The sequence below is a fragment of the Pogoniulus pusillus genome, chromosome 20 (genome assembly GCF_015220805.1).
Source record: "Pogoniulus pusillus isolate bPogPus1 chromosome 20, bPogPus1.pri, whole genome shotgun sequence".
Classification (NCBI taxonomy): domain Eukaryota; kingdom Metazoa; phylum Chordata; class Aves; order Piciformes; family Lybiidae; genus Pogoniulus; species Pogoniulus pusillus.
The window spans coordinates 23,003,761-23,029,749 of NC_087283.1; the positions used below are offsets into that span (position 1 = coordinate 23,003,761).

The following is a 25,989-nucleotide window of genomic DNA, read 5'->3' on the forward strand; positions in this document are numbered from 1 at the left end:
TGCCGCCACATCAAATCCTGCATCCTCTAGCACTGGGTACAAGGGGGTTTGGGGTTCCCACTCCAGCCCCCACTTACTTGCCAGCTCCGCTGGGCACTCGGGCTCCCTGAGCTGCTCCTCATGCACAGACACGGCTCGGCGGCCGCTCCCCCGTGGCGCCGCCAGCTGCGCCGCCAGCCGGTTGTCTGGAACGGCAGCAGGGAGAAGCCGTCAGCGGGAACCCTGCAGCCCCCCACCCTCCTGGCAGCCCCCATCAGCACCCAGCGCTGGATGTCTGCTCTGCTCCCCGTGCCCAAGGGGCTCCAGGAACAGGCCAGCGGTAGGATGGGGCATCCTGCTGGCAGCTTGCACATCCCTACCTTCAGTGCTGGGTGGTGCGGGCAGGGCGCTGCCGGAACCCTCCTCCCCGCCGTGGCTGACCCTCCGTGGCACAGTCACTGGCACGCTCCTGCCCAGCCGCGGCAAGCTGCTGCTCCAGCCCTCCCGGGCGCCGGGCTCGGGCAGCCTGCTGGGCTCGCCCAGGGCACAGGAGTGTCGGAGCTCGCTGGAGGTGGCACCTTGCGGCTCGGTGGGCAGCGACCGCCCCAGGGCCCGCCAGAACGAACTGGGCTCGGCCGGGCCGGTGCCAGGCTCCATGGCGGTGCCCGGGGTGCGGAAGGGTGCGTCTGTGGGGAAAGCAGAACAGAGTTGGGGCTGCCTGGCAGGCATGGCCCCGGGAATGGCTCATGGCACTGAGACTCAGCCTGCAGCCACCGGGGACAGCGCAAGCAGCTGAGGTTTCATCCACCATCGCCAGGATTGGGCACCTATGGGTGCAGGGCACACTCCCGGGAGTGGTACCCTGCCCAGCGCCCACGGGGGCTGGTGTGACCCTCGTGCAGCACCGACCTGTGGACACAGAATGCGTGCGGACCTTCAGGGAGGGCGGGGAGTCTGCAGAGCTGTCCACGATGTCCCCTGTGAGAACAAGCCACGGGCCAGAGTCAGCACGCTGGAGCCCGCCCCACGCCACCAGCACCCCGGGAGGGGTGGCACCCACAGCTGACAGCCTGAGGGGACCTGCTCATGCCCATCCCGTGGGCGCCCAGCTGGGTGGAGGGGAGGGTGGGGAGGGTGCAGCCCCTCACCATCTGAGCCAGCTTTCTTGATCTCGTTGTCTTTGCTCTGCAAGGGGAAAGGAGCTTTGTGAGGCGGGCTCAGGCTGGCGGCACCCGCAGGACTGCCAGGCTGACTGCAGGGAAGGGCTGCATCCCACGGACCCACCCCCCCAGTTCGGGTGCAGGCTGCCCCGAGCGCGGTGCCGCTGCCCACCTGCTGCCGCTTGCTGTCGGCGGCCGGGCCCTTGGTGACGCCGATGCGGTGCAGCATGAGCTGCATGCGCTGCTCGAAGGCGCTGGGCAATTCCCCGTCGCTCTTCTCCAGCTGCCGCCTCTGTGGGACACGCACAGCCCTGCCAGGGCCACGGCACCCGCCTGCCTGCCCGTGGGGCACCCAGCCCTAGCTATGCCCCCGGCCGGTGGAGGCATGCCCACGATCCCGCCGGGCTGCCCCCAGCCATCGCTCTGGTGTCCCCACGGCCCCTAAGGACGCCCGCCCGAGCCCACCCCCAGCGCCCACTGAGAGACCCCAACGAAAGGATCGGGGCTGGTGACAACCACGGACCTGTCGGGGTCGGGAGTGCCCCTGGAGCTCACGGAGCCCAGCGGCTAAGTGCCAGCTCTCACCTTGTTGTGCCTGACCCCCAGCACCTCCTCGTCCTCGCCGGGCAGCAGGATGAGGGACTGGGATTTGCCCTCCCGCGAGTACTTGGGCCGGATCCTGCGGGCTGAGTCGGGGGTCTGGCAGTGCTCGGGCTCTGCCTGGGGGTCGGCAGCGAGCCCTCCCTCCTCCGATTTACTCAGAGGCTTGCCCCCCTCGCCCGCCCTGCTTGGGGCTCGTAGGATGTCACTGAGCATCGAGCGGCGGCTCCTGGGGGCCGCGGGGCCGCCCTCGGGCTCCTTCTCACACCTCGAGCCGCGACTGGATTTGGGTTTCTTGAAGGCAAAAAAGTTCCCGATTTTCTTCTTGAGGGTGCGAGAGCTGGAGGGGGCCAGAAGGGCTGACCCCGTGCGGGGCTCCGGAGCCGCGGGGCTGGGAAGAAAGGAAGCAGACTGAGCTCTGGGCTGCCGAGGAGCCCAGGACCGCTTTTGCCCCCCCCGCCCCGTCCACCCCAAAGGGATTCAGCCGCTGGACGCCACACCTGTGAGGGGATTGTGTCCCAGCAAAGGTGACTGCTCCCACTGCGGGACCCCCGTGAGTGCTGCCCCATTGCATCCCTGCTGTGGCACAGACCCCACAGACTCTCCCTGAGCTTGGGGCTGTGGGGTGCTGGCCACAGCCCACACCCCACGGCTGGATCGCTGCCCTCTTTTGCCAGCCTCAGCCTTAGTGATGCCCTCTGGGATGTTTTTTTGCCAGCTTCCCTTTGGCACAGGCACCAGCAGGGTAGGTAGGGCAGAGGAGAAGAGGGGATGCCAAGGTGCTGGGTGCATGTGGAGCCCTGGGCACCCCCTCTGAGCTTACGGCAGCTGCTCTGTGATGAGTCTCTTGGCAAAGAAGTCCTCCAGCCCCTCATCCACGCGGGTGATGCTCCTGTCCTCGCTGTTCTTGCAGGCCACAGGCTGCACCTGCGAGCAAGCATGCCCATCAGCCTGGCACAGGGCAAGGATGCCTCTCCACACCACCCACGCTTGTGCATCTACAAGTGGGTGCCCGTGCAGGAAGGATGCTGGCACCCTCCATCACCCCGTGCCTCTGGCACAAAAGGCAGACGTGGTGCCACCAGCTGCACCCCAGCTCTGACCCTGCCACGTCCCTGGAGCATGAGGAGGTCCAGCCCAGGCTCCTGCCAGCCCCCTGCAGCTCGCTGAGTGCCACGTGTGGGTTCTGGTGGCTGGGATCTGGTGGCTGTGTGTTAGACACAGGCAGGTGCTGCCGACCCTCTTTGGTGACAGTGACAAACCCTGTTAAAGTCCTCCTCGAGCTGGGCCAGCCCTTCGCCCCTGCTGTCCCACAGGAGAAGCCTTTGCTGGGGACACATCCCTCAGCTGAGTGCCAGGGAAGGGGCACTCATGCTCCTGGTGGGTGATGCAAGGAGTGTCCTTGCAGATGCAGATCCTCGGTTCCAACCCTGGGGTGGCACCACAGCCTGGCTGAAGGCCAACCTTCCCCATCCCCATGGCAAAGCAGTCCAGCCATGGCCCAGCACACAGCACTCCAGGGGTGGCTTCCTATCAACCAGAGGGAGGTGCCTGCCTGTCGTGGGTGGCATTCCAGTCCATAACCACTTTTCATTATGGCTGGATTGATTGATACCACTCAGGAGCCATTCCAGCCATCCGAGGCTGCCTCTCCCTGTCACACTGCATCCATCAAAGCCCATCCTCGCTCAGGTCTTGGCCAACCCTGGATGTCAAAGCTTGCCTGTCTGGAGAGGTGTCCCATGAGGATATTCCTTAGGCCCAGCTTGGCCCCTGCCAGCCTCCAGCACCCACCCAGCTCACAGAGCACCATGGCAGGGCTGGTCCCACCACGGTTTAGGGCTGAGCATCACCACAGCCGTGGAAGCTGGGCACCCCGGTGGGGTGAAGGATCCAGCTGCATCACGGTGGCGCGGGCACAAGGTGATGCCAGCAGGGTCCAGCTCTGGGGACAGTGGCAGAGACAGACTGTCCACAAACAGCACCCAAAAGTTACTTCTCTCTCGGGAAGGGGGCTGTGGGCAGCTGTTTGCCCCTTTTAGGGGGCAGTGGGGGGAGCAAACACCCCCCCACTCCAACCCCCCGTTTCCAAGCAGAGCCCCACCAGCATCACAAGGAGTTGTGCCAGACGCTGGCACCTCGGGGTCGCTAGGTTTTGGCTGGTAGGGGGAGCAGGTTGGGTGCAGGGAGAGAGGGGCAGCCAGAGCCATCGTCGGCCGTGCCAGCCCCTGGCACCCAAAGCCTGCGGGGATTCCATCCCCCTCTGCCTGCCCACCAGATCCCGGTGCCCGGCATCTGCCAGCAGGCAGACTGGAAGGCGACGGATGGCTCCCATCACCCCTCTCAACCCATCCTTGCAGCCTCCCCCCCCGCCGTCCATCCTTGCAGCCTCCCCCCCCTTCCCAGGAGAAAGCCCCGGCAGCCGCAGGGATGCAGGATAAGGAAGCTGCCGCAGCCCCGCGCATCCCGGCAGCCGGCACCGGCTGGGTAAGCCCACGGCTGGCCGTGAGAAGGGACCCCAGCCAGCCCCCCGGCAGCCCCCCCCCGCCGCGGCCCCTCTCACATTGGGCTTGCTGGGCGGCTGCCGGTGGCGGCGGTTGGGCCTGGGCCTGGCTTTGGTGCAGTGCTCCAGCTTCTGGCCGGCGGTCGGCAGGTCCATGGGCAGCGCTCCGGCGGCGGCAGGCTGAAGCGAGCCGCTCGCAGGCTCCGCATCCTTTGTGGCGGCGGGGCCGGGGCGTGCCGGCGGAGCGGCCAGGCTGTGCCACGGCGGAGCCCGCTCAGCCTGCAGCCCGCTGCCGTCCCCCCCCGCCACCGCCTCCAGCTCCGAGGCACCTACGAGGGACGAGGGGGCCCCAGCTGACACCCAGTCTCGTCAGGCCTTCCCATCAGCAGCAGCATAATCATCATCACCATCATCATCATCATCATCATCGCTGCCACCGGCGTCACCTTCACCCACGCGCGCGGCGGGTCAGCGGGCGCTGGCTGCGTCGTGTTGTGTCACGCCGCGGGGAGGGGAGCGCGGCCGCGGCCACCCGCAGCCTGCCTAGGGACTGTCGCGGGGATGGATCCTGCGTGGGCCCCCGTGGTTTGCCAGGGCGCGGGATGCTGTGGGAAGGGGCTGGCGGGGGGGGGGGGGAGCGAGGGGGGAGGGGAAGAAGCTGGGACGGGGGCAGAGCCAAGCACCTGCTGCAAACGGTGAGCTCTGCAGCAAGTAGCAGCTGCATGGCACAGCTCTGCCAGGGCCGGTCCCGAGAACAACACCCAGCAATGCACCCTAACCACTTTGCTTGGCAGGCAGATCCTCATCCCCTGGTTACCCGCTGGAAGAGGGTCAGGATGGTGCTGAGCTTGGGGACATCAAGGGTCAGGGTGCTGCAAGGATTAGGGCTGTCAGGAGCCAGGGTGCTGCTGGGCTCAGGGACACAATAGGCTGTGCTGGTGCTGAGCTCAGGGACATGAGGGGTCCCCTGGGAGCACCTGGGTGCCAGACACTGGGGTCCAGCACGAGATCTGCTTCAGCCAAAGCCAAACACACCACAGCCAAGGCCCCAAAGAGCAGAAGCCACCCACCAGCTGCTCACTGCCCCCTGTCCACAGGGATCCTGCCCCTCTGCCCAGGTACACAGGGCTCTGTGGGGCAGCCACCAGTGCTGGGGCAGGTGCCTGGTAACGCTCATACTTGGACAAACTGCCCACTGCTGCCTGGCTGCGTGGGGAGGGAGTTCAGGGCATTTACCCCATGGGCACCAAACCAATTCCCTCCCCCAGAACCAGCACAAGGGCAAGCTCAAGGTGAGGCCAGCACCAGGAGAGGCTCTCTGGAGGGGTCAGACCCCTGCCAGGCACTGCCTGCAGTATGTAGCACTGTCAGGGAGGGCTCTCCCCATCATCCCCCTGCTCCAAGTGAGACAGCACAGCACCCACCCACCATGGCAAAGGGCAGCCTTACTTCTCATGGTTGGCGTGGGCCGGATGCTTCTGAAGTGCTTGTTCCTCCTCCGCAGGGCCATCTTGTGCTGCGGGCACAGAGGGACAGTGGCAGCCTGGGCACCGATGAGCTGGCCGTGGCGAGTGGCACCCTGCAGCAGCTGGAGCCAGCCAGGCCTTGCCCAGTGGTGGGTGCCACCCCTCCATCATCCCCAGGCCCCCAGGGCTGCACCCCTTCATCTCATTCTGGCACCAGAACCACCCATGCTGCTGTGTCGGATGCTTCCCAGCTGGGCTGGATCCCAGGTCCTGAAGCAATGGCCCGGGAAGCTTTGGGCCACCACCAGGACAGCCCACAGGTGCCATCAGGACAGGCAGCAGGGTGGGCAGGGTGACAGTACCATCGCCCAGCACTAATTGCCTTAGTGGCCGTCGGGGGGGTGTTGGGGGTGCGTGTGCCCAGGGAGGCCATGGCGTTAAGCCTGGCATCATCCGGTAAGGCTTATGGATAAAGGCGGCTTCGGTGCGGGCACCGCACGGCGCGGCCAGCCCCTACCTCCTCCATGGCGAGGTCCGGAGGGCTGCTGCCCCTGGGCTGTGTCGTGGCATCGTCCTCAAGCGGCTCCGGTGGCGGCAGCGGAAGGTCGAGACCCTGCTTGGCGAGTCTCTCGCCCTGGAACCATGAAGGGAGCGCTGGAGTGGTCCCGAGGGCTGCCGGCGGCGCTGCCGCTCCCGACCCGCGGCTGGGATTTGCGAGCGGATTTAGGCCCTGATTAGCCTCCCGCCGGCCCCGCCGCAGCTGCCCCGCTCCCGGCACGCTGCGCCCGGCACGCTGCGCCCGCTGCCGGTGTCCGGCCTCGCCCCGGCAGCCCTGCCGTGACCGCACCGGCAGGGATTACCTGGCGGGACAGCCAGTGCGGCTGGGCACTGCCCTGCGTCCCGGGCAGCACATCTCTACTTGTGACCCTGGCCGCTGGCTGGGCGATGCTAGGAGACCCGGATGCCCAGCCCGCACCTCAGCCCCGCGTCCCCAGCCCTTCGTCCCCAGCCCACAGCCCTGTCCCGGAGGCGCTGGCAGCCCCCAGCGCTCACCAGTCTGCACTGGGCAGTGGCGAGGTCTCCCAGCACAACACGCACAATGCAGTCAGCCACAGCGGCGGTGACAGACAGTTTGATTTCACTGGGGGCAGAGAGGGGGTGGTCAGGGCCAGCAGCAGGAAAGTCACCCCCTGGGACTTCCCAGCGCCCTAGAATCGCACAGTGGCTGGGGTTGGAAGGGACCATCTAGTTCTGACCCCCTCTCGTGGACAGGGACACCTGCCTCTAGGGACCCATTCAAACAGGATCCAGACAGGAAGCAAAGCCTCGGCAGGGCCAACACAGCAGCCAGACCCAGCTCCATCGGGAGAGACCTCCCAGCAACACCCTCTGGCCCCGAGGGAGAGCACCCAAAGACACGGAAGAGTGTGGCAGGTAACCCACTTCAGCTTGCTGCAGACATCAGTGACCATCTGGTCCAGGACAGCGCTGAGGCTGAGGTGGTCCTGGAGATGGATGTGCTCTGCCATGGCACTGCCCAGCTGGTCCCTGACGCCGCTCCTGCGCACCAGGGCTGGGCAGAGGCCGTGCGCCGTGTCCAGCACCGCCTGCGTGATCGCCTGCAGCGGGGGGGGTCAAAGGGGAGCCTCGGCGCCTCTTGTGCCAGGGCTCATGTGGCTCCCAGGAGACACTACATCCCTCATCCTCAGGATGAGGGCAATCAGCATCTCATGTGCCAGCAGCAACTCGGGGGTGCCCACCTGGATCTCCTGGCCACAGATCTGAGAAGCTTCCTCCGTGAGACGCTGCAGCCTGTGCTGCAGTTTGCTGCTCTGGTGTGGGCTGCTTCCTGCCTCGTACAAAAGGGGCAGGATCTGCTGCGGGAAGAGAGCTGGCATTGATCATCCCATGGCACCTCAGCCTGGCCTTCCATCCTGCCAAGCACAGCCAGCACCCATGGCCACCCCATGGAAGAGCATCACTTGCATCAGCTTGGGGTAGCCAGTGACCTTGCTGGGCCTGGCTTGGGCATCCTGGCCCATTATGGTGCCTCAAGCTGGACCCCCCAGCTGCTCTCCACCACCCACTGACCCTCGTTCTCCATGCTGCTGCCCACATCAGGGGAGATTCTCTCCCACCTTCACCACCTTTCTGCTCCCACCATCCTCTTAAGGGCTATCTTAGCTGGGCTGAGCACCCAGAGGGTGCCATAAAGTAGGGAAGTAGGAGGAGGTGATTTGAAAGGAGCTCTAGAAGGAGGAGGAGGTGTAGTGGGGAGAGAGAAGAGGGACCAGGAGCATCAAACCATGGCTGACAGTGCTAGGAGCTGCCCAGCCAATGTGGTGACCTTTGTCATGGGCTGGTGGAGCATCCTTGTGGCTGGGCTGTACCCAGACAGGGTGGCATGAGGGTTGCCCAAGGAGGGGCACACTGGTTTCTCCCCAGCATGGGCAGCAGGGTGTGGAGCAACCTGTGCCAAGGAGGGGTGCAGGAGCAGGGGTGGTGGCACAGAGGAAGTGGGGCACTGGTAGCTCCCATGCCCCTTGTGCAGGAAGGGATATGGAACATTTTGGGCCTGGGTCTGGAAGGGACTGGGGAACCTGTGGCTGCTCTGCCCCGTTCTGCAGGCCTCGGCGCAGGCACTGGCTGGGGCGATGGCTGCGGCGTGCCCAGCTGCCAGCTCATTAAGTCATTAACTAATCAATGCCCCGCCGGTGTCCCCGGCTGCCAGCTCATTAGCTTATTAACTCATCTACGACCCGACTCCACCCCCAGCTGACGCCTGGCCCGAGGGTCTCCCCGCAGGGGGACTCACGCTGATGGAGAGGTTGGCATTGCTGATGGCCTCCTGGGCACGGAGGATGTCCACCTCCGCCTCTCTGCCCGAGCAGCTGCTGAGGATGTCCAGGCGCTTCTGCAGGCTCAGGCAGCCCTCGGTCACCATCTGCAGCGCCGAGAGGCTGCGTCACACACACGGCACTGCCAGGTCCCCCCTGCCGGGGCTTTCCCGGAGGAGGGGGAGCCAGTGTTGCCCGATGGGACGCGGCGGGCACAGGCAGGGTACAGTTTGCCCCCCACGCATCCCTGTCTAATATCCGGGGATGCCACATGGCAGGGATGCGCTGGGAGCATGCTGTGCGGGGTAGGGAGATGTCCCGGGGCTGCAGGCGCAGGGAGCGCTGGGCGGAACCGGGAGGGCTCCCGGGAGGTCTCTCTGCCCAGCCCCACTCTCATCCCTTTGGATTCACAGAATGCCAGAGCTGTTCCAGTGGGAGGAGACCTCCGGGAGCATGGAGACCAACCCTCGGCCTAAGGCACCGTGGCCACCAAACCAGCTCCTGGAGCTCTGCCCTGCCTTCGGCAAAGGGGGTGTGTGCTGCCTGCACAGCTCACCCAAGCCACCCAGGGTTGCTCTGGGCAGGGGAAGGCAGCCCCAGGGTGCCGAGGTGCCCAGCAGACCTGTTCCGAGGACGAGGTGAGGGTGCCCTGCTGCAGGTGGAAGCTCTGGGTGGGCATCGTGCGCCGCAGCTGGTTCCTTGCCAGGCAGGACTGGAGCTGCAGCAGGCGAGAGGCTGTGAGCAGCCAAGGGTGGGTGGCCCCTGGCCCCGGGTGCCCCCTGCCCGTGTGCCCTCCCCACCTTGTGCACGGCCTCCTCGGTTCTCTCGGGGTGGCTGCGGAACGCCTGTGCCACGTCGCTCAGGGGCAGGGGCATGGACTTCAGGGTGTAGTTCCTGCGAGGCAGCGTGGGCTGAGTGGGTGCTGCTGGGCCCTTGCCAGCCTCCTGGGGCTCATCCACGTGGGCCATCTGCCCACAGGGACCACCCAACAGCAGCCCAGATGCTGTCCCAAGCTCCAGCCCCAAAGGTAGGTGTGGCCCAACTCTGGCTGCCTGCAAGCAGCGATGGGGTGGCAGCAGCCACCTCCCAGGCTCTGCAATCAACCTGTGTGTCCTCAGACCCCCAGAGAACCTGCATGGCCGAACACCAGGCCTGCAGCTGTGCCTGGCACTTCTTCCACGGGCATCAGATCCCCACTGTGGCACTGGGAGCTGCCCTGGCTGGCAGGGGCTGCGCTGGCTTGGGTTGCAAGGCCCAGGGGAGACCTTGAGATCAGCAATGAAGGTGACACCAGCCAAGAGGTGGCAGCTGGCTTTGGTGGCTGCAAGGCCCAAGCTGTGTGCCAGCTAAGTCCCCTGGGACCTGTATGCAAATGTGGGATGCTCTTTGCTGCTTCAAAGGAGCAGCTGATGACATCCTGGTGCCATCTTTTGCGCACTGGCAGCAAACCAGGAGGGCCAAGCTGCTCCTTCTTACCTTTCCAAAGCCTCAGCCACCTCCAGCAGCCCCTGGGCTGTTGTGTTGTTCCTGTCCCAAACCACAGTCCTGCAAACAGAAGGACAAAGTGAGCCCTGCCAGCACCCACCCAGCCCAGAGCTGGGTGCCCACCCACCACGTGCCAGGAAGAGGGAGCCCAAGGCTGAGCCCAGGCACCCAACAGCCCAAAAATGTGGATAAAAAACTCAGCTTTCAAAACCCAAACCTGGGCTTGGAAGGGAGCTGTAAAGGTCATGGGTGCCTGGAGGGCAGGGTGGGCATGGCCAGGCACTACCCCACCTCCGGCTCCAACACCCCTGCCCATCCCTGCAGACACCTCTGGCCTGCCTTTGTTGGCACAAGGTGGTCCCAGAACAGTGCCGTAGGAACTGATGGCAGAGGGGGATGAGGGCAGTGACTGCAAGATCCTTTGCAGCACCCAGGGAGCTGGGCAGGCCTTCACAGGTGCCCTGCCAGTGCTGTCACCAGAGCCAGATACGGTCACAGCCCCTGCCTGTGCACCAGGAATCACAGACTGGTAGAGTCAGAAGGGCCCTCTGGACACCAAGGAATCAGCATGGTTTGGGTTGGAAAAGCTCTCTGGGAGCACCCAGCCCAGCAGTGACCCAGCCCCACCCTGGGCACCAAACCCTCTGCCCAGGTGCCCTGGCCACACAGCTCTGCAGCACCTCCAGCCAGGGGCACTCCCTGGGCAGCCTCTGCCAAGCCCTGACCACTGCACCAGCAGAGACATTTCTCCTCCTCTCCAGCCTAAGCCTCCCCTGGCACAATTCCAGCCCAGGTCCTCTCTTCCTATGCCCTGAGCCCAGGGGGCAGAGCCCAGCCCCAGCTGGCTGCAGCCTCCTCTCAGGGAGCTGCACAGAGCAATGAGCTCTGCCTCAGCCTCCTCTGCCCCACACTGCACACCCCCAGCTCCCTCAGCTGCCCCTCCCCAGCCCTCTGCTCCAGACCCTTCCCCACCTTTGGTGCCCTGCTCTGGACCTGATCCAGCCTCTCAATGTCCTTCTCACACCCCCCTGCCAACCCTGGGAACATGTCCAGACGGGTCTTGAAAGTCTCCAGAGCAGGAGACTCCACAGCCTCTCTGGGCAGCCTGCTCCAGGCCTCCAGCACCCTCACACCAAACGACTTTCTCCTCCTGTTCAGGTGGAACATCCAGGGTGCCAGTTTGTGCCCCTTGTCCTGTCACAGGACACCACCCCAAAGAGCCTGGCCCCTTCTTGCCCCCCAGCCCTCAGATAGTTACAGACAAGTTCTCAAGACCCCTCTCAGCCTTCTCCAGGCTAAAGAGTCCCAGGGTCACATCCGTGGTCACCAGGGACCACAATAAACCTCCTGCTATGGCATCAGCATCGCACCCAGGACCATGGTATCAAGGCACGAGGTGGGAAGGGCACTCAGAGCTGCCGTGGAGCTGCTGCTACCTGAGCTTTGTGTTGGTCTGCAGGGCCTTGGCCAGCATCTTGGCCCCCGTGTCCCCCATGTGGTTGCCGCTGATGTCCAGGCTGCTGAGGCTGCTGCCGCCGCCCAGGGCACTCAGCAGCACGGCGGTGCCCAGCCGCAGCCGCGAGTCTGCCACCGACAGCGACCGCAGAGGCTGCGGGGGACAGGGAGAAGCCAGGACGAGTCAGGACCTGTGCCACCGAGCAGGCACAGCTTCGGGCCCCACCCACGAGAGCGTTTTGGGCAGCCCAGGTCCTGCCGAGCCCCGAGGAGGAGGAGAGTTGTGGGTGCTCGGGCCACAGCCTGGGCTCTCCTCTGTGACTGGCAGGGAGCGAGGAGGCAGCCTTGGGGAGCTGGGCTGCTGCCAGGGCACACCAAGCACCGCCCGGGAGCCTCCGCCTGGGCACAGCTCCTGCTTCCCCAGATGGCCAGGAAGAGGCTCCCACTTCCCTCGCCGCTTCTGACGAGGGAGGAGAACGGCAGAAGGACGGCAGGGGGAGGGAGGTTTGCTCCCAGCCTGCGCTGGGAGGGGTCTGGCTGGCACCGAAGCTGCAGGGTGGTGCTGGAGTGTGACCCGGAGCGTGGGGGGTGGTCGGAGTGGGCGAGGGCAAGCTGGGCTTACGCAGTCGTCCTCCTGGGTGAGCTGGACGATGCGATGCAGGACATCCAACAGCCCATCCCTGGGGAGAGGCAGTGGGGGGTTACACAAGTGTCCTCCTCATGTGCCTGGAGGCCACCTGGCAAAGGTCCATCCACTCTCCTGCCTTTGCCCGAAGCTGGGGCCTGTCCCTGCAGGTCCACAGGGAGCATGCCAGGAGCACGTAATGGTCCCTCCATGTCCCCGGGATCCCTGCAGGGTTGGAGCAGGCAGGATGGACAATCCTTGGCATTCTCAACCAGCCCATGGGGCTGGATGGGGAGAGAGAGCTGGGGTGGGTGCGTGGTGCCAGGGCACCTCCTGGCCTGGCTGCTGTGGCCTTGCACTTACTTGGATTTGATGTTGAAGTTTCTGCCCAGGGAGACGTGGCGAATGGACTTGCTTCTGCCCAGGGAGAGCACCAAGGTCACCATGTCAGGGTCCAGGCCTGGGGGAGATGCCCACCAGTATGTCCCAGTCCACAGAGGTGGCACCAAGATGGTCCCTCATAGGGGCCCTGCCCAGCCACTAAGCTGCCACCGTGGTGGAGATGCTGAGGGCATCTTTCTCCTATTCACAGCTCCTCCAAGGAGACTGAAGGCGTTTGCAGAGCTGAGCTCCCTGAGGAGTGGTTTCAGGGAAGGAGCTCCTGCTCTGGGCACTCCTGCTGGGTGCCAAGGCTGTGCTGAGCACTTATGGAGCTGGAGATGGTGCCTGCTTTCTGCCTCCCTACAGGGATGTGTCATCCATCGCCCTAGCACCACCCTGGGTGGTGCGGGAGCAGCTCCCACAGCCTGCAGGCAGCCCCCTGCGGCCCCACCCTCACATTCCAGTGCATGTGTGCCCACGGGACAGGGATCTGCCCGTCCAGCTGCTCCTCCAGCCAAGGGCAAGGCACAGGGTGACCCAGCCCGGGGCCTGCCCCTCCTGCACCGAACTGCTCTGTCTGAGCTCCTGCGGCGAGAGGGGGAGCTGCTGGAGCGGTGCTGGAGCGCTGCTGGGCTGCACAGCTCCCTGCGGGACTCCGAACCACACCAGCTGCTGGGGAGAGAGCTCTGCTCTGCTCTGCTCTGCTCTGGGAGCTTAGCAAGGCGGCTCTGAGCTCTGGGGCCTCGGAGGTGACTTTAAGAGCTGGCAGGGGCTGCCAGCTTGGCTTGCTTGCAGGACAAGTTAGCAGCAGAAGCTGCGGATCCCTGCGGAGAGGTGGGAAGAGTTCAAGTCCAGGGAGACATTTGCGGGGCTTGAGATCCAGAGGCAGCCACATGAGGCCACCTCGGACAGTCCTGAGGCAGGAGGGGCGGCAGAGGCTACCCCACGCCCCTGCTGCAGGTGGTCTCTGACGGGAGGGGCAGGCAAGGGCCACCCGCGCTGCCCACCGTGGGCTGCGGCACTGAGAGACAATGGCAGAGGCCTGCCCGAGGAGGACTTGGCAGAGGCAGAAGCACACGCGTGGAGTCTGCCTGCCCTGGGGAGGAGGAGAGGGTAGCGGCCGCGGGAGGCTGCTGCGAGGCAGGAGCCGCTGCAGGCTGCGGAGTGTCTGCAGCCCACCGGGCGCAGCCTGTGGCGCTGCAGCTCCTGCTGCTGAGCGCTGTGGCAGTGCCAAGTGCAGCCTGGGCATGAGCTGCAGACCCTGCCCGGAGTCCCTGGAGGCTCCTCTGAGCCGGGCAGAGCAAGCAGCCATAGGGGCTGCGGCTGGAGGAGGTCTTCTCCCGGAGGAGGAACAACAACCTACCGTTGTCAGCCAGGTCCAGGCTGCTGATGCAGCTGGCGTCAGGGATGAGGTCCTGGATGACCTGAGCCCCTGCTGACCTCAGCTGGGGAGAAACAGGAGGAACGTCAGCACCAGGGCAGCCCTGCAGGCGAGGTCCTGCCACCGGGAGGCTCACCCGGGCCCCGTGGTGGACCTTCCCTCAGCTGCTGCATGGCACTACCCGGGACTGCCAGCACCCTTGGGTGCTGCCCCTTCACCTCACAGCTGCTGAGGTCCAGGCACAGGTCGCTGATGTGGCTGTTGTCTGCCAGCCCTTGCAGCAGTGCCCTGCAAGAGTCCCCAGAGCCATCTGTTGGTGAGAGCCTTCAGGCTACCAGCACCTGCCGTGGGGCACCTCCCAGTGGCCCAGGCAATGGGAGCAGGGTGCTAGAGAAGATACCCTGCCCGGAGCCCTGCCATCCCCCCTGCCCAGAGCTCTGCCATCCCCCTTGCCAGAGCCCTGCCACCCCTCCTGCTCGGAGCTCTGCCCCAGCCCTGCCCGGAGCCCTGCCATCCCCCCTGCCCTGAGCTCTGTCACCCCTCCTGCCCCTGCCCACCATCCCTCTCAACTCTTCATGCAAAGCCCTGAGCAAGGTCCCTCCCCAGCCCATTTCTCCCCTCGTGGGCTCACAGCTCCCCCTCACCTCACAGCATCAGCTGGCAGCTTGGTGCCCGACAGGGAGACATGTCTGAGGGCACAGGCCTGCCTGAAGAACTCCTTGATGGCAGGGGAGATGGTTTTGACCCTCCTGAAAATGATGGGCATTGTTAGATGATGGTGGCATCATCTGCCCCCCAGCACCAGCTACCCCTCTGGGTGCCACAGTCCCTGCCCACCCTCCCAGGGGCTCACCTGTGGGAGTAGATGTTTCTGGAGAGGTCCAGGTGGACGAGGCTGGTGTGGCACCCGTGGAGCAGGGCTCCAAAGAGCTGCAGGGTGGGGACATGAGTCACACGGAGGGGCACCTTGCTGGTGCTGCAGCCTCTCACACATCCTGGGCACGGGTGGGTGATGGTGTGAGGGTGCTGAGGAGGTCTGCACCATGCTGGGGCTCTCTGTGGGACAGGGCACAGAACATGCCCAGAAAAAAGCAACCAAACTGGGGAAGGGTCTGGAGCAGAGGGCTGGGGAGGGGCAGCTGAGGGAGCTGGGGGTGTGCAGTGTGGGGCAGAGGAGGCTGAGGCAGAGCTCATTGCTCTCTGCAGCTCCCTGAGAGGAGGCTGCAGCCAGCTGGGGTTGGGCTCTGCTGCCATGGAATAAGCCACAGGATAAGAGGAAATGGCCTCAAGTTGCCCCAGGGCAGGTTCAGGTTGGCCATGAGGAACAATTTCTTCCTCTTGAGGGCTGCCAAGGCCTGGCCCAGGCTGCCCAGGACAGAGCTGCAGTCCCCATGCCAGGAGGGGCTCCAGCGCCTGGAGCTGCGGTGCTGGGGACCGTGGGCTGGTGGTGCCCTGGCAGTGCTGGGTGAGGGTTGGCCTCCAGGAGCTGAGAAGTCTCTTCCAACCTAAACCATTCTTTGCCATCGCTGGGGGGACTGCTCCTGCCCCACATCCTCCCAGCACCCCCAGCACCATGGCACAGCTCTGCGAGGGAGGCTGAGGGCTGTGCCTCCCTGCGTGGGTACTCACAGCGTCTAGGGGACAGTCTGTGCCAGCCAGGCTGAGGTGGGACAGAGAGTGGCACTGCTGGAGGAGGCTCTGCAGGTTCTGCGGGCAGAGGCGGCTCAGCAGTTCACCCAGCACCCCGACCCCCCACCCAGCGGCCCCCGACACTTCTGACCCAGCACCCCGACCCCTGCACCCAGCACCCCCCGACACTCCTGACCCAGCGCCCCGACCCCTGCACCCAGCACCCCCCGACACTCCTGACCCAGCGCCCCAACCCCGCACCCAGCACCCCCCGACACTCCTGACCCAGCGCCCCGACCCCTGCACCCAGCACCCCCCGACACTCCTGACCCAGCGCCCCAACCCCGCACCCAGCACCCCCCGACACTCCTGACCCAGCACCCCGACCCCTGCACCCAGCACCCCCCGACACTCCTGACCCAGCACCCCGACCCCGCACCCAGCACCCCCCGACACTCCTGACCCAGCACCCCGACCCCTGCACCCAGCACCCCCCGACACTCCTGACCCAGCGCCCCAACCCCGCACCCAGCACCCCCCGACACTCCTGACCCAGCACCCCGACCGCTGCACCCAGCACCCCCCGACACTCCTGACCCAGCGCCCCAACCCCGCACCCAGCACCCCCCGACACTCCTGACCCAGCACCCCGACCGCTGCACCCAGCACCCCCCGACACTCCTGACCCAGCACCCCGACCCCTGCACCCAGCACCCCCCGACACTCCTGACCCAGCACCCCGACCCCTGCACCCAGTGCCCCGAGTCCAGCACCTAGTGCCCCGACTGCCCTTACCCAGGACCTTGACAACCTCCATGCAGCACCCTGCTGCCCCCACCCAGCGCCCCAGTGCCCCCCAGGCAGCCCCTAGCAGCCCAGCACCAGAGCTCGCTGCCTCCTCTGCCACTAAGCACAGGGATCAGCCCTGCACAGAGGGATCTAGCCCCAAGCTGCCTGCTCCCGGGGTCCAGCCTCGCTCTTGGTGGCATCTCCCCCACCCTGGCATGTCCCTAGGGCATTCCCAGTTGCTCCCAGGCAGGCAGAAAAGTGTCACAGCCACAACTGCCCCATCCGTGGGGGCTGCACAGACCCCAGCAGACTGAAGCCACCCAAAGCAGGCTGGGAGCAGCACCTGGGTGCTGTCACCCAGCACAGCCCAGGGGGCATGGCACTCACACTGCTGTCACCCAGCACAGCCCAGGGGGCATGGCACTCACACTGCTGTCACCCAGCACAGCCCAGGGGGGTTGGCACTCACGCTGCTGTCCTCCCCAGCCAGGGTGCCAGGGTTACCAGAGAGGTCCAGGTGCCTGAGGGAGGAGCTGGTGGCTTTGTTGTCTGCCAGGGCCTTGCAGAGGATGCTCATCCCTGCCCGGGGGAGTGGCACAGATGGGTGCTCATGGTCCCCTGCCCCAGGTATCTGGAGCAGAGGATATCTTTTCCAGGCGTCCCTGCAGCTCTTGTGCCAGTTTGGCCCCAGGTGTCCCCAGACAGTACCCTTGGCAGTGGGCATAGTCCTGGCGAGGCTGAGGCTCTGCAGACCTTTGGGCCTCTTCTCCACGTGGTGGCTGAAGGCAATAAGCCCTGGTGAGGGAGCAGAGAGCCCTGAGTGCCTGTGCCAGCAGGTGCCCAGCCCACCCCTGTGTGTGCCACAGAAGGGTTTGAGCTGGTAAAGCTCTCTGAGACCATCCAGCCCAGCAGCAACCCAGTACCACCATGGGCACCAAACCCTGTGCCCAAGTGCCCTGGCCACACGGCTCAGCAACATCTCCACGCATGGGCACTCCACCTTCTCCCTGGGCAGCCTGTGCCCATGCCTGCCTGGCGCTGGCTCAGAAGTTGGTACCTCTGTCCTCCAGCTGGTTGCCAGCAAGGCTGATGGTGTGCAGGGCAGAGTCAGGATGGTTGCTGAGCGCCTGAGCCATCCTCTGTGCAAAGTCCCTGCGGGCAGAAGGGTCACCCACCCGAGCGGGGCACACTCAGCTCCGGGAGCCAGGGCACCAACCCCGCAGCCTCCTGGGGCGGTGCCACCAGCCCCTGCTCGTAGCAGAGCTGCCTCCTCCTGAGGAGCCAGCAGCAGCGAGCAGTGCACCGCCAAAGGGCGCAGCCGGCAGTGCTCGGCAGCTGGTCCGCAGCCTGCGGGCAGCCTCTGCCGTCGGGGAGCTCCGTGCTGGGCAGGGGCGGGGACATCGGCCCCCCCCCCCGGCACACGGGACTGCCCTGCCCGTCAGCAGGACCCAGCCCAGCCTTCCCTTACGCCTTCAGCCCGCTGCTCTCCAGCACCAGCTCCTGCAGCGCCACCGACTTGCTGAGCATGTAGAGCAGCTGCTCCCACACCTCCTGCGTCTGCGGGGACAGAGCAGCCCTCTGCAGGTACCGCCGCCCTGCCGTGCCCTGCCCGGCGCCAGGGCGCTGCCACTCACCAGCCTCAGCTCCCTGCAGGACAGTTTGCTGAACCACAGGTTGAAGGACAAGGCGGCGACGCTCAGCGCCACGTCCCTGCGGGGGCACAAGGACAGGGGCAGGAGCCAGGCTGAGCCGAGGCTGCTCCCACACTGATGCCCCAAGACACCCAGCTCTGGGACGTCTCTCTTGCTGAGCTCTGCTCAGCTGCCCTCTGGGGCTGCTCTCCTGCAGGCTCTCAGCCTTTGCTCCTTCCAGAGCTGTTCCAGGGCCCTCAGCAGCTCTGCAGCCTGCCCTGGACTCTCCCCAGCAGTTCTATGTCTTTCTTGAAGTGGTGAGCCCAGAACTGGACCCATGACTCCAGATGTGGCCTCAGCAGAGCAGAGGAGGATTCTCCATGCCCATCCTGCTGGCAGCCCTTTCCCAGAGCTGAGCACTTGCTCCGTTTCCTTAGAACAGAGACACGGCTGAGCCCCCCAGGGACACCTCTGGGCACAGCCTGAGCTCACAGCCCCGCTGTGAGGGGGTGGTGGAGCTGTGGGGTGCTGATGTGGAGCAGAACCATGCCCCAGGGCCGTGAGCAGGCCTGGCTGGTTTGCATGGGGAACCCCCTGCCAGCCACCAGCTGCTTGTCCCCTCTGTAGGCAGCTGGCAGGCTGATCTGAGTGTCACCAAAGAGCAGTGGTGCTTGCCTGGCCTCCTGGGGCCACCAGCCCATGACATGGGCTCATGGGGGTGGGTGCAGGGGAGCATCACCTCCAGATGTGGCACCCTCAGAGCATGTAAAGCAGCAGCACCCCCAAAGGCAAGAGGAGTGAGTCAGGCCAGCCCTGCTTGGGCAGGGCGCTGGCATGGCACAGGGAGGGCAATGGTGTGGCACGGGGAGGGTGCTGGCACGGCACGGGGAGCGTGCTGGCATGGCACAGGCAGGGCGCTGGTGTGGCACAGGGAGGGTGCTGGCATGGCACAGGCAGGGTGCTGGCGTGGCACAGAGAGGGTACTGGCGTGGCACGGGCACGGCGCTGGCGTGGCATGGGCACAGCTCTGGCGTGGCATGGGCACAGCGCTGGCGTGGCATGGGCACAGCGCTGGCGTGGCTCGGGCAGGGTACTGGCGTGGCATGGGCACAGCACTGGCGTGGCACGGGCACGGCACTGGCGTGGCACGGGCACAGCGCTGGCGTGGCATGGGCACGGCGCTGGCGTGGCTCGGGCGCAGACTCGCCTGCTCTCCAGGTGGCTGAAGTCCAGCAGGTTGAACTCCCGACAGTCCTGGCTGTGGTAGATGTTGTCCACATCCTGCCCGGAGGGAGGGGTACGGGGATGAGGAGCAGCACTTGGCTCTGGGGAGGGCTTGGGTGCACTGCACTGCTGGAAGGAGCTGAGCCCTCAGGACCCTCCCCTGGTGAACCCCAAGCCGAACCCCTCCCTGGTGCTGCGGCTGGCTGGGCACGTGTGCCACGCCGGGTGGCTTGGTGGGCCTGAGCACTTAGGCAGGCACTGGCCAGAGGGCAGCAAGGGACCCTTGTGCGTGGGCAGAGGTGGGAGTCAGTGCCCCAGAGGAGGAGGGGAGCAGCCAGGCCTGGTGAGCTGCCTTCTGCTTTGCTCGGGACCCCCTGAGAGGTCCCAGGGGGCACCGAGGTGAAAGCCTGGGGGAAACCTGGCCCGGGGTATCCCCTCCCCCCCGCGCCCTGGCTCCAGCCCCCAGGGAGAAGTGGGAGCTCAAACCAGGCCGACCTGCGGCTCCCAGCTCTGCCTGTCCCAGCTCCAGCAAGCCCCTGGGGCTGCTGCCCGGAGCGCGGGCACGCGTGGGCATCCTGCTCCCCTGCCCGCCCAGGGGCAGGCTGCGGCGTGCCCTGCCCACGCGGCTCACCCACTGGATCTCGTCGCGGCAGGCGAAGCCGTTGTAGTCGCACAGGGCAGCGTAGGTCTCCGAGAAGCCCCCTGCAGGAAGGCAGGCTCGGTGGCAGCCCTGCCCCAGAGACGGGGAGAAGAGCTCTGGGCAGAGCAGGAGGCAGGCGAGGGGTGGGAGGCCTCAAAAGGGACAAGGACTCTGCCTTCCCTCCTGGAAATGTCCTGCGTGGGCTGCTGCCAGGCCCGAAGCGACCACACAGCTCAGAGGGCTGCAGCTTGCTCCGCCTGACCCACGCAGACCCCGGGAGGGAAGTGTCCTGCTCCAGGCCAGGGCACAGGGCAAGTCCTCGGCTCTGCAGCAGGGCTGCATGAGGTGGCAGCATGGGCAGCTGCCTGTCCTCACGGGTGGGCACTGAGCAGCCTGCCCCACGGCTGCCCTGCTCCTTTCTCAGCCCCTACATCCCCTCTGCAGGGCTGCGGTGGGCTGCTGGGGAGCAGACCTCCCCTGCAGGCTCCTTCCGAGCCAAGCCACCAGAGGTGCCCTGCAGTGGAGCTGGGGGCTGGCAGCAGAGCCAGTGCGGACGGGTGCAGGACTGTGACGGTCCTCGGCGTGCTCCAGCCCTGCCGGTCCGGCCTGAGGGGGTTGCAGGGCGTGGGCAGAGCTTACCGCAGGGCCCAGGGCTGCGCTGCAGCATCTCCTCCAGCGAGTCTGTCACCTGCCGGAGCCTCTCATACAGGTTGGGAGGGGACTTCTGGAGCAGCGTCCTGGGGGAGGAGCAGAGGGGTGCAGGGCAGGGGGCTGGGAGAAGAGCATGCCCAGCACTCGGTGACAGCCCCTGTGGGGAGGGGGCCAGAAATGCTCTTCGTGGTGGGCTCAGGGAGCAGGGTCTGGCCTCCGCAGGGGTGGCTGTGCCCTGTTAGGTGGTCACGACTGTGGCCTGTGCTGGTTTGAGCCTAGCTAGAATGTTTTGGTGAGAAGAATTAGGTGACAGGCTGTGAGAGGGAGATAGTGGCCATGCCTGCTGCACTCATAGGCTTGCTGAGCCGGATAAGAACATAAATACAGGTAAGAGTTGCTCTTTGGGCTGCACCTCTCTAACCTAACCTGCCACCTGTGTGACCGATGCTTCTGCTCCCTAACCCCTCTGGCCAACCCTCCAATCTACCTTGGGTGTAAGGCAAAGACCTAGGGTAAGGGAGAGGGGTGGGGCAAGGTGGAAGGGTGGTTGGGAGCCCCTGCTGGGGACTCAGGTTTCTGGGAGGGCTGCTGTGTTTCTGTGCTGCTTTCACTTGTCTGCTCCTGGCCGCAGCTGTACAGGCAGTAAATCTCTGCTTGCATCCTGTGCTAGGCTGGCAATAGGAAGCTTCATTCGGTTTCCAGATTGGCTGAGTCTAGTCTGGGTGATTTTCCAAAGGGGTGGGGGTGGGTAACACCCAAACCATCACAGTGGCCCCAGCCCAGCTGCTGTCCCCAGCAGAAGGACACAGAGCTGCTGGGGTGAGCCCAGAGGAGGCCACAGAGGTGATGGCAGGGCTGGAGCAGCTCTGCTGTGGGCACTGCTGAGGGAGCTGGGGGGGTGCAGCCTGCAGAGGAGAAGGCTCCAGGGGCACCTCAGAGCTGCTGCCAGTGCCTGAAGGGAGCTTGCAGAGAGGCTGCAGAGAGCCTTTGGCTGAGGGGGTCTGAGGCAGGCCAAGGGGGAATGGTTTGGAGCTGGGGAAGGAGTAGGAGGGTGGTGAGGCTCTGGCACAGGTGATCCATTCTGTGCTTCCCTGCTCCACAACCTTCCTGGAAGTGTTCCAGGCCAGGCTGGATGAGGCCTTGGGCAAGCTGTGCTGGTGGGAGGTGTCCCTGCAGCAGTGGATGATCCCTAAGGTGCCTCCCAACCTAGGCTAGCAATGTTGTCTGAGGCCTTTCTGAACCTTGCTCCAGCAGCTCCAGAGGTACCCCCGAGGAGCAGGAGAGGCTTACCCCGGGGAGGAGTCTGGGAAGACCTTCTTCAGTGCCATGGTGACGTGGGTGATGACTTGCTGCAGGTCGTGGAAGGCCATGAAGCGCAGGGCGTAAGAGGCTGCCTCCGTCTCGATCACCACCTGCAGCACACCAGGGGTGGGAGATGCCTGAGCTGGCTGCCAGTGTCCCCAGGCCCCCATGAACGCCTGGGGACAGCCACCAGCTCCTGCCTTCAGACCCCCACGGCAGGGGGTTAGGATGAAAGCCAAGAAGGAGAGCTCAGCGTGCCAGGAAGGGGCACTGAAGCTGCCCAGGACTGAGGCTGAGCAGGCACAGAGGTGGCTGCCGGTGCCAGGGGGCGAGCAGAGCCTTTGCCTGTGCCCGCAGCTGCGGGGTGGAGCTCTCCTCCCTCCATCTCCTCGGGCTTCTGAGGCTCTTTGAGCATTTGGTTGCTCCCAGCACAAATCCAATCCAATCCAACCAATCCCATGGCAACAGGCTCCTGAGCTCCCCACGGTGGCTGGGGCATGGGAAGGGGGTGGCAGTCACCTGCTGCCGGCACAGGGACCATGCTCGGCCCTGCCTGTGCCCTGCCTGTGCCCTGGGCTCTCATCTCCCAGACAGATGTCCTCTCCACCTCCACCGTGGGCTTCCAGCCCCAGCAGCCCTCACTGCTCCAACCCAGCTCCTCCTGATGGCTCAGCCCCCTGAGCAGCAGGACCCCGGTTCAGACACCAGAGCCATCAGCCCTCAGTGGTGCTCTGGTGAGCGGAAGCCAGAGAGCGGCTGATAGGGGCACAGCCCTGGTTTGGCCAGGCAGTGCCACTGTGCCCTCTCCTGTGCGGTCCCCACCTGCCGCCCCTGCCCGGCGAGCACGCGGCTGCCTAAGAGGATCAGTGGGGTTTAAAACCCCTCCTGCTGAACCTGGCTGCTCCTCGGTAAGCCTGCAAACGATTAGCACCTTGGCCCTGCCCAGCAGCAGGTGCCAGCAGCAGCAGGTGCCAGCAGCAGCCACACTTGTTCCCCCCCATCCCTGCCTGCCTCCCCACACCCAGGTGATACCCCAGATGAAGGCCATAAGACCACTTCTCTAGGGGTGGCAGAGCAGGAGTTCTCACAGACCATCACTGGTGACCTTTAGAGTGCAGTAGGGCACCAGGATAGGCCTAGACCCTGTGGGGCACTCCGGAAGGGAGGTGGGCACCAGGTGGGGTGGGTGCCCAGGCTGGGTTTGATGCCACTCACCAAGCTGGGCTCTCGCACCGTCATCTCCCTCACCTCCAGGAAGCTGAAGCTGCTGTGAACCTGTGGGTGAGGAGCAGGATCAGCCCCAGGGCTGGAGAAGGGGACCCGAGGGGGTGCCCAGCTCCCTTCTCCCCACCTCAGCCAGTGCCTGGCCTTGCTCTGCAGCCTTCACCACCCTCCTGACCCAACCCCTCCTCTTCACCTCATTCTCCTTCTCCTGGGGGCTTCCCACACCCAATGGCCCAGGTGGCCCCCGGGCCAGCCACCCCAGTGTCCCAGGCAGCTGAGCCAGGGGGCTCCACCATGGCACAGGGTGCCCAGCACTCACCCTCACTGGCACCATCACGGGCAGCACGTAGGCTCGCCAGGGCGTCAGCACCTAGGCATGTGGACAGGGGTGTGACAGGAGGGCAGAGTGACACAGGAGCCACCTCTGGCTCCCACCCAGCTGCGGGTGGAAGGTGGCAAAGCAGGCAGCGGGTAGGGCTCTGCACGTACCAAGATGTAGTCATCGTACTTGGACTTCACCTGCAGCTGGACACTCACCACCAGGAGGACCTTCTTTGTGCCCAGGAAGGTGGTGATGCCCTCTGAAAAGGACGTTTCTCCATGAAGTGTGGTGCTGAAGAGTTCTCTCATGCTGTGCTGCCCTGGGGGGCACCAGCCCTGTACCTTGTCTGAACTGAGGCCTTCCTGCCCACACCTGGTGGGCAGACCCTGGCTGCTCTCTCAGCTGTGAGCTTCCTCGCCAGGTTTGGGCCCTGTTTGCTGCTCAGGTGATGGAGCCACCTCCACAGCAGCTTCTGACACCTCTGCCAGCCACAGAGCATTGGGGGCACTGGTTTGTGCCAACTTGATGGCACGGAGCTGGCACAGAGCAATAGGAGGATCCTGGCTCGGCTTCCTTCTTACCGAATTTACCACTGGGTTGCAAGCTGGTACCCAGCTGCTGCCTCCCCTCACTGCAGCCAGGTACTGCTTCTGCTCTTGCATCGTTTTGGAGCGCTCCTGTCCCCGACCCACACACCAGGACGGCGGTGGGTGCCAACCTCCTCGTCTTTGCACACCAGTGACTCCCAGTCATAGTGCACCAGCAGCACCCCCAAGCATCAGCCCTGCCTGAGGCATCTCCTGCCGAGCTGCCTGCCTCAGAGCAGCGGGACCCGGCCCACGGCTGCCCCTCCCCAGGTCGAGCAGCTCCTCACGGCCACGCCGAGCTCCAGCGCTGCGGCGGCAGCCGCACGTCCCCAGAGAGCCGCTCCGCTGGAGTCAGCACCGGGAGCTGCGCGGCCGCAGCCGCTCGGCCCCTTCCTGCCCCGCCGTGAGCCTCGGGGGCGCTGGGGAGGCTTCAGCAGCCTGGCACCTCCGTAGCTCTTTGCCCTTTCGTCGAGCAAGGCAGGGCTGGCGGCAGCAGCTCCGCGTCCCCCGCGCTGCTGGCGAGCTGGGGGCAGCCCAGGGGAGAGAGCAGCACCAGGCTGTGCCCACAAATGGGGCAGCAGGAGGCACAGGGAGCCAGAACCCTGAGGAGATGCTTTCAGCCCCAGGGCTGTCTTGCAGCACCGAGGCTCGCGGGCTGAGGAGCAGCGCAGGGGGCTCAGACCCTGCGCAGAGCCCCCCAGACTCACCTGCTGCTAATGGGCAAACCCAAAAGCAGCTCTGCCAACCCCGGCCTGGCACAGTGGGGCCGGGTAGGCCCCGCGCCAGCGCTCCGCACGTGGCACCGGTAGGCACCGCTTACCTTGCAGATCGGCGGGGACGCCCTCGGGGGGCACGGCCATGGCTGGCACCGCCGGATGACCCCGCAGGGATGCGGGGGTCAGGGCAGCATCGCGGGCACCGCAGGCTGGAGGAAGCTCCGAGGGCACCACCGCGGGCCGGCCGCCTCCTCCCCCGCGCTGGGTGCCTCTTCCTGCCCCGTCAGCCCTCATTTGCCGCCTGAGCGGGAGAAGGGAAATGAAAGCGACGGCACCGGCAGCCCACCGCGGGCACAGCGCAGCCCTGCCCGGCTCCGCTCAGCCCAGGGGCCTCAGTGGGCAGCGCAAGCCCAGGCAGCGGCAGCACCCCATGGCTCTGGCCTGCAAGGCTTGAGGGTCCATCACCTCTCCTTGCCCATCAGCAGACGTGGGCATCTTTCTGGTTGAGGATGGCTGGTGTGCATGGAAGGGGCATGGCTCAACCCTTCCTGGCACTGGGAGACCAGCCCAGCTCCAGCACCTTGCAATGGGCACCTGGAAGGAGAGTTAATGGAGATGGGTGCTAGTGCCCACTGCAGGGTGCTGCTTCAGAGAGCAGGTGCTGGTGCCCGCTGCAGGCCTAAAGTGCCCTGACAGAGTGACCAAGTGACTGTCCCAAAGCAAGGAGCAGAGGAGGACATTTGGTGGCCTCCTGGGGACACCAGGACTGAGCACACAGCATCTCAGGCTGCGATGGGGGGAGGTGACCTTTCGCGCTCATCCAGCCCAAGCTGCCCGCAGCCAGCAGGGACCTCTCCAAGCAGAGCAGGCTGCTCAGAGTCCCAGACAGCCTCACCTGGAGTGCTTCTACCACAGAAGGCAAAGAGCCAGGATTGAGCCATCCTGCACCCCAGGTAGTGCTGCAGCTGCCCGCCAGATCCAGCACTGCTCCATGAAGCTCAGCTGGCCCCAGAAGACACTCAGGAGAAGGTGCTGAGGTGCCAGTCTGGGTTCCCATACCCAGCAGCACCTGGGACAGAGGATGCCACCTGCCTTGTCCCCCTAAACTGCCCCTTTTGACAAAGCACCACGCTGCAGGCTGCCCCAGCTGCCATCTGCCCCAGCTGCCATCTGCCAACCAAGGGCTCCCAGGAAGGGTTTCACAGCGCTGGAACAGGTCAGAAGGCAGGCGTGGAAGGGCAGGCTGCTGCTGCTGCCTTGCAAGCTGCACCTGGGGCTGCAGCACTGCTGAAAGCAGCTCAGCAGGACAGAGGCAGGAAGCGAGCTGCTGCAGAGAGCAGCGCCAGAGAGCACCACCACAACACAGCAGCTCTCGGCGAGACAGCGGAGGAGAAGATGGCTC

At 65.4% G+C, this 25,989-nt stretch overlaps 1 protein-coding gene across 1 annotated transcript in view; it reads right to left on the reverse strand.

Annotated features, from left to right (window-relative positions):
* Positions 1-24,731, reverse strand: part of CARMIL2 (capping protein regulator and myosin 1 linker 2) — a 26,334-nt gene extending 1,603 nt beyond the window's left edge. Inside the window, 39 exon segments of the mRNA XM_064159821.1 lie at positions 78-185; positions 360-665; positions 889-957; positions 1,128-1,164; positions 1,312-1,431; positions 1,725-2,130; positions 2,563-2,666; positions 4,303-4,710; positions 4,712-4,860; positions 5,692-5,758; positions 6,226-6,342; positions 6,762-6,849; positions 7,152-7,327; positions 7,469-7,582; positions 8,524-8,652; positions 9,168-9,263; positions 9,346-9,439; positions 10,022-10,090; positions 11,467-11,639; positions 12,108-12,165; positions 12,474-12,570; positions 13,855-13,936; positions 14,091-14,160; positions 14,517-14,621; positions 14,726-14,802; positions 15,502-15,579; positions 16,760-16,869; positions 16,999-17,085; positions 17,348-17,442; positions 17,759-17,847; positions 17,925-18,000; positions 19,129-19,202; positions 19,777-19,847; positions 20,425-20,522; positions 21,727-21,848; positions 22,954-23,013; positions 23,282-23,332; positions 23,452-23,543; positions 24,692-24,731. Coding sequence (XP_064015891.1) covers positions 78-185; positions 360-665; positions 889-957; positions 1,128-1,164; positions 1,312-1,431; positions 1,725-2,130; positions 2,563-2,666; positions 4,303-4,710; positions 4,712-4,860; positions 5,692-5,758; positions 6,226-6,342; positions 6,762-6,849; positions 7,152-7,327; positions 7,469-7,582; positions 8,524-8,652; positions 9,168-9,263; positions 9,346-9,439; positions 10,022-10,090; positions 11,467-11,639; positions 12,108-12,165; positions 12,474-12,570; positions 13,855-13,936; positions 14,091-14,160; positions 14,517-14,621; positions 14,726-14,802; positions 15,502-15,579; positions 16,760-16,869; positions 16,999-17,085; positions 17,348-17,442; positions 17,759-17,847; positions 17,925-18,000; positions 19,129-19,202; positions 19,777-19,847; positions 20,425-20,522; positions 21,727-21,848; positions 22,954-23,013; positions 23,282-23,332; positions 23,452-23,543; positions 24,692-24,731 — 4,462 coding nt within the window.
* Between the last annotated feature and the right edge of the window lie 1,258 nt (positions 24,732-25,989).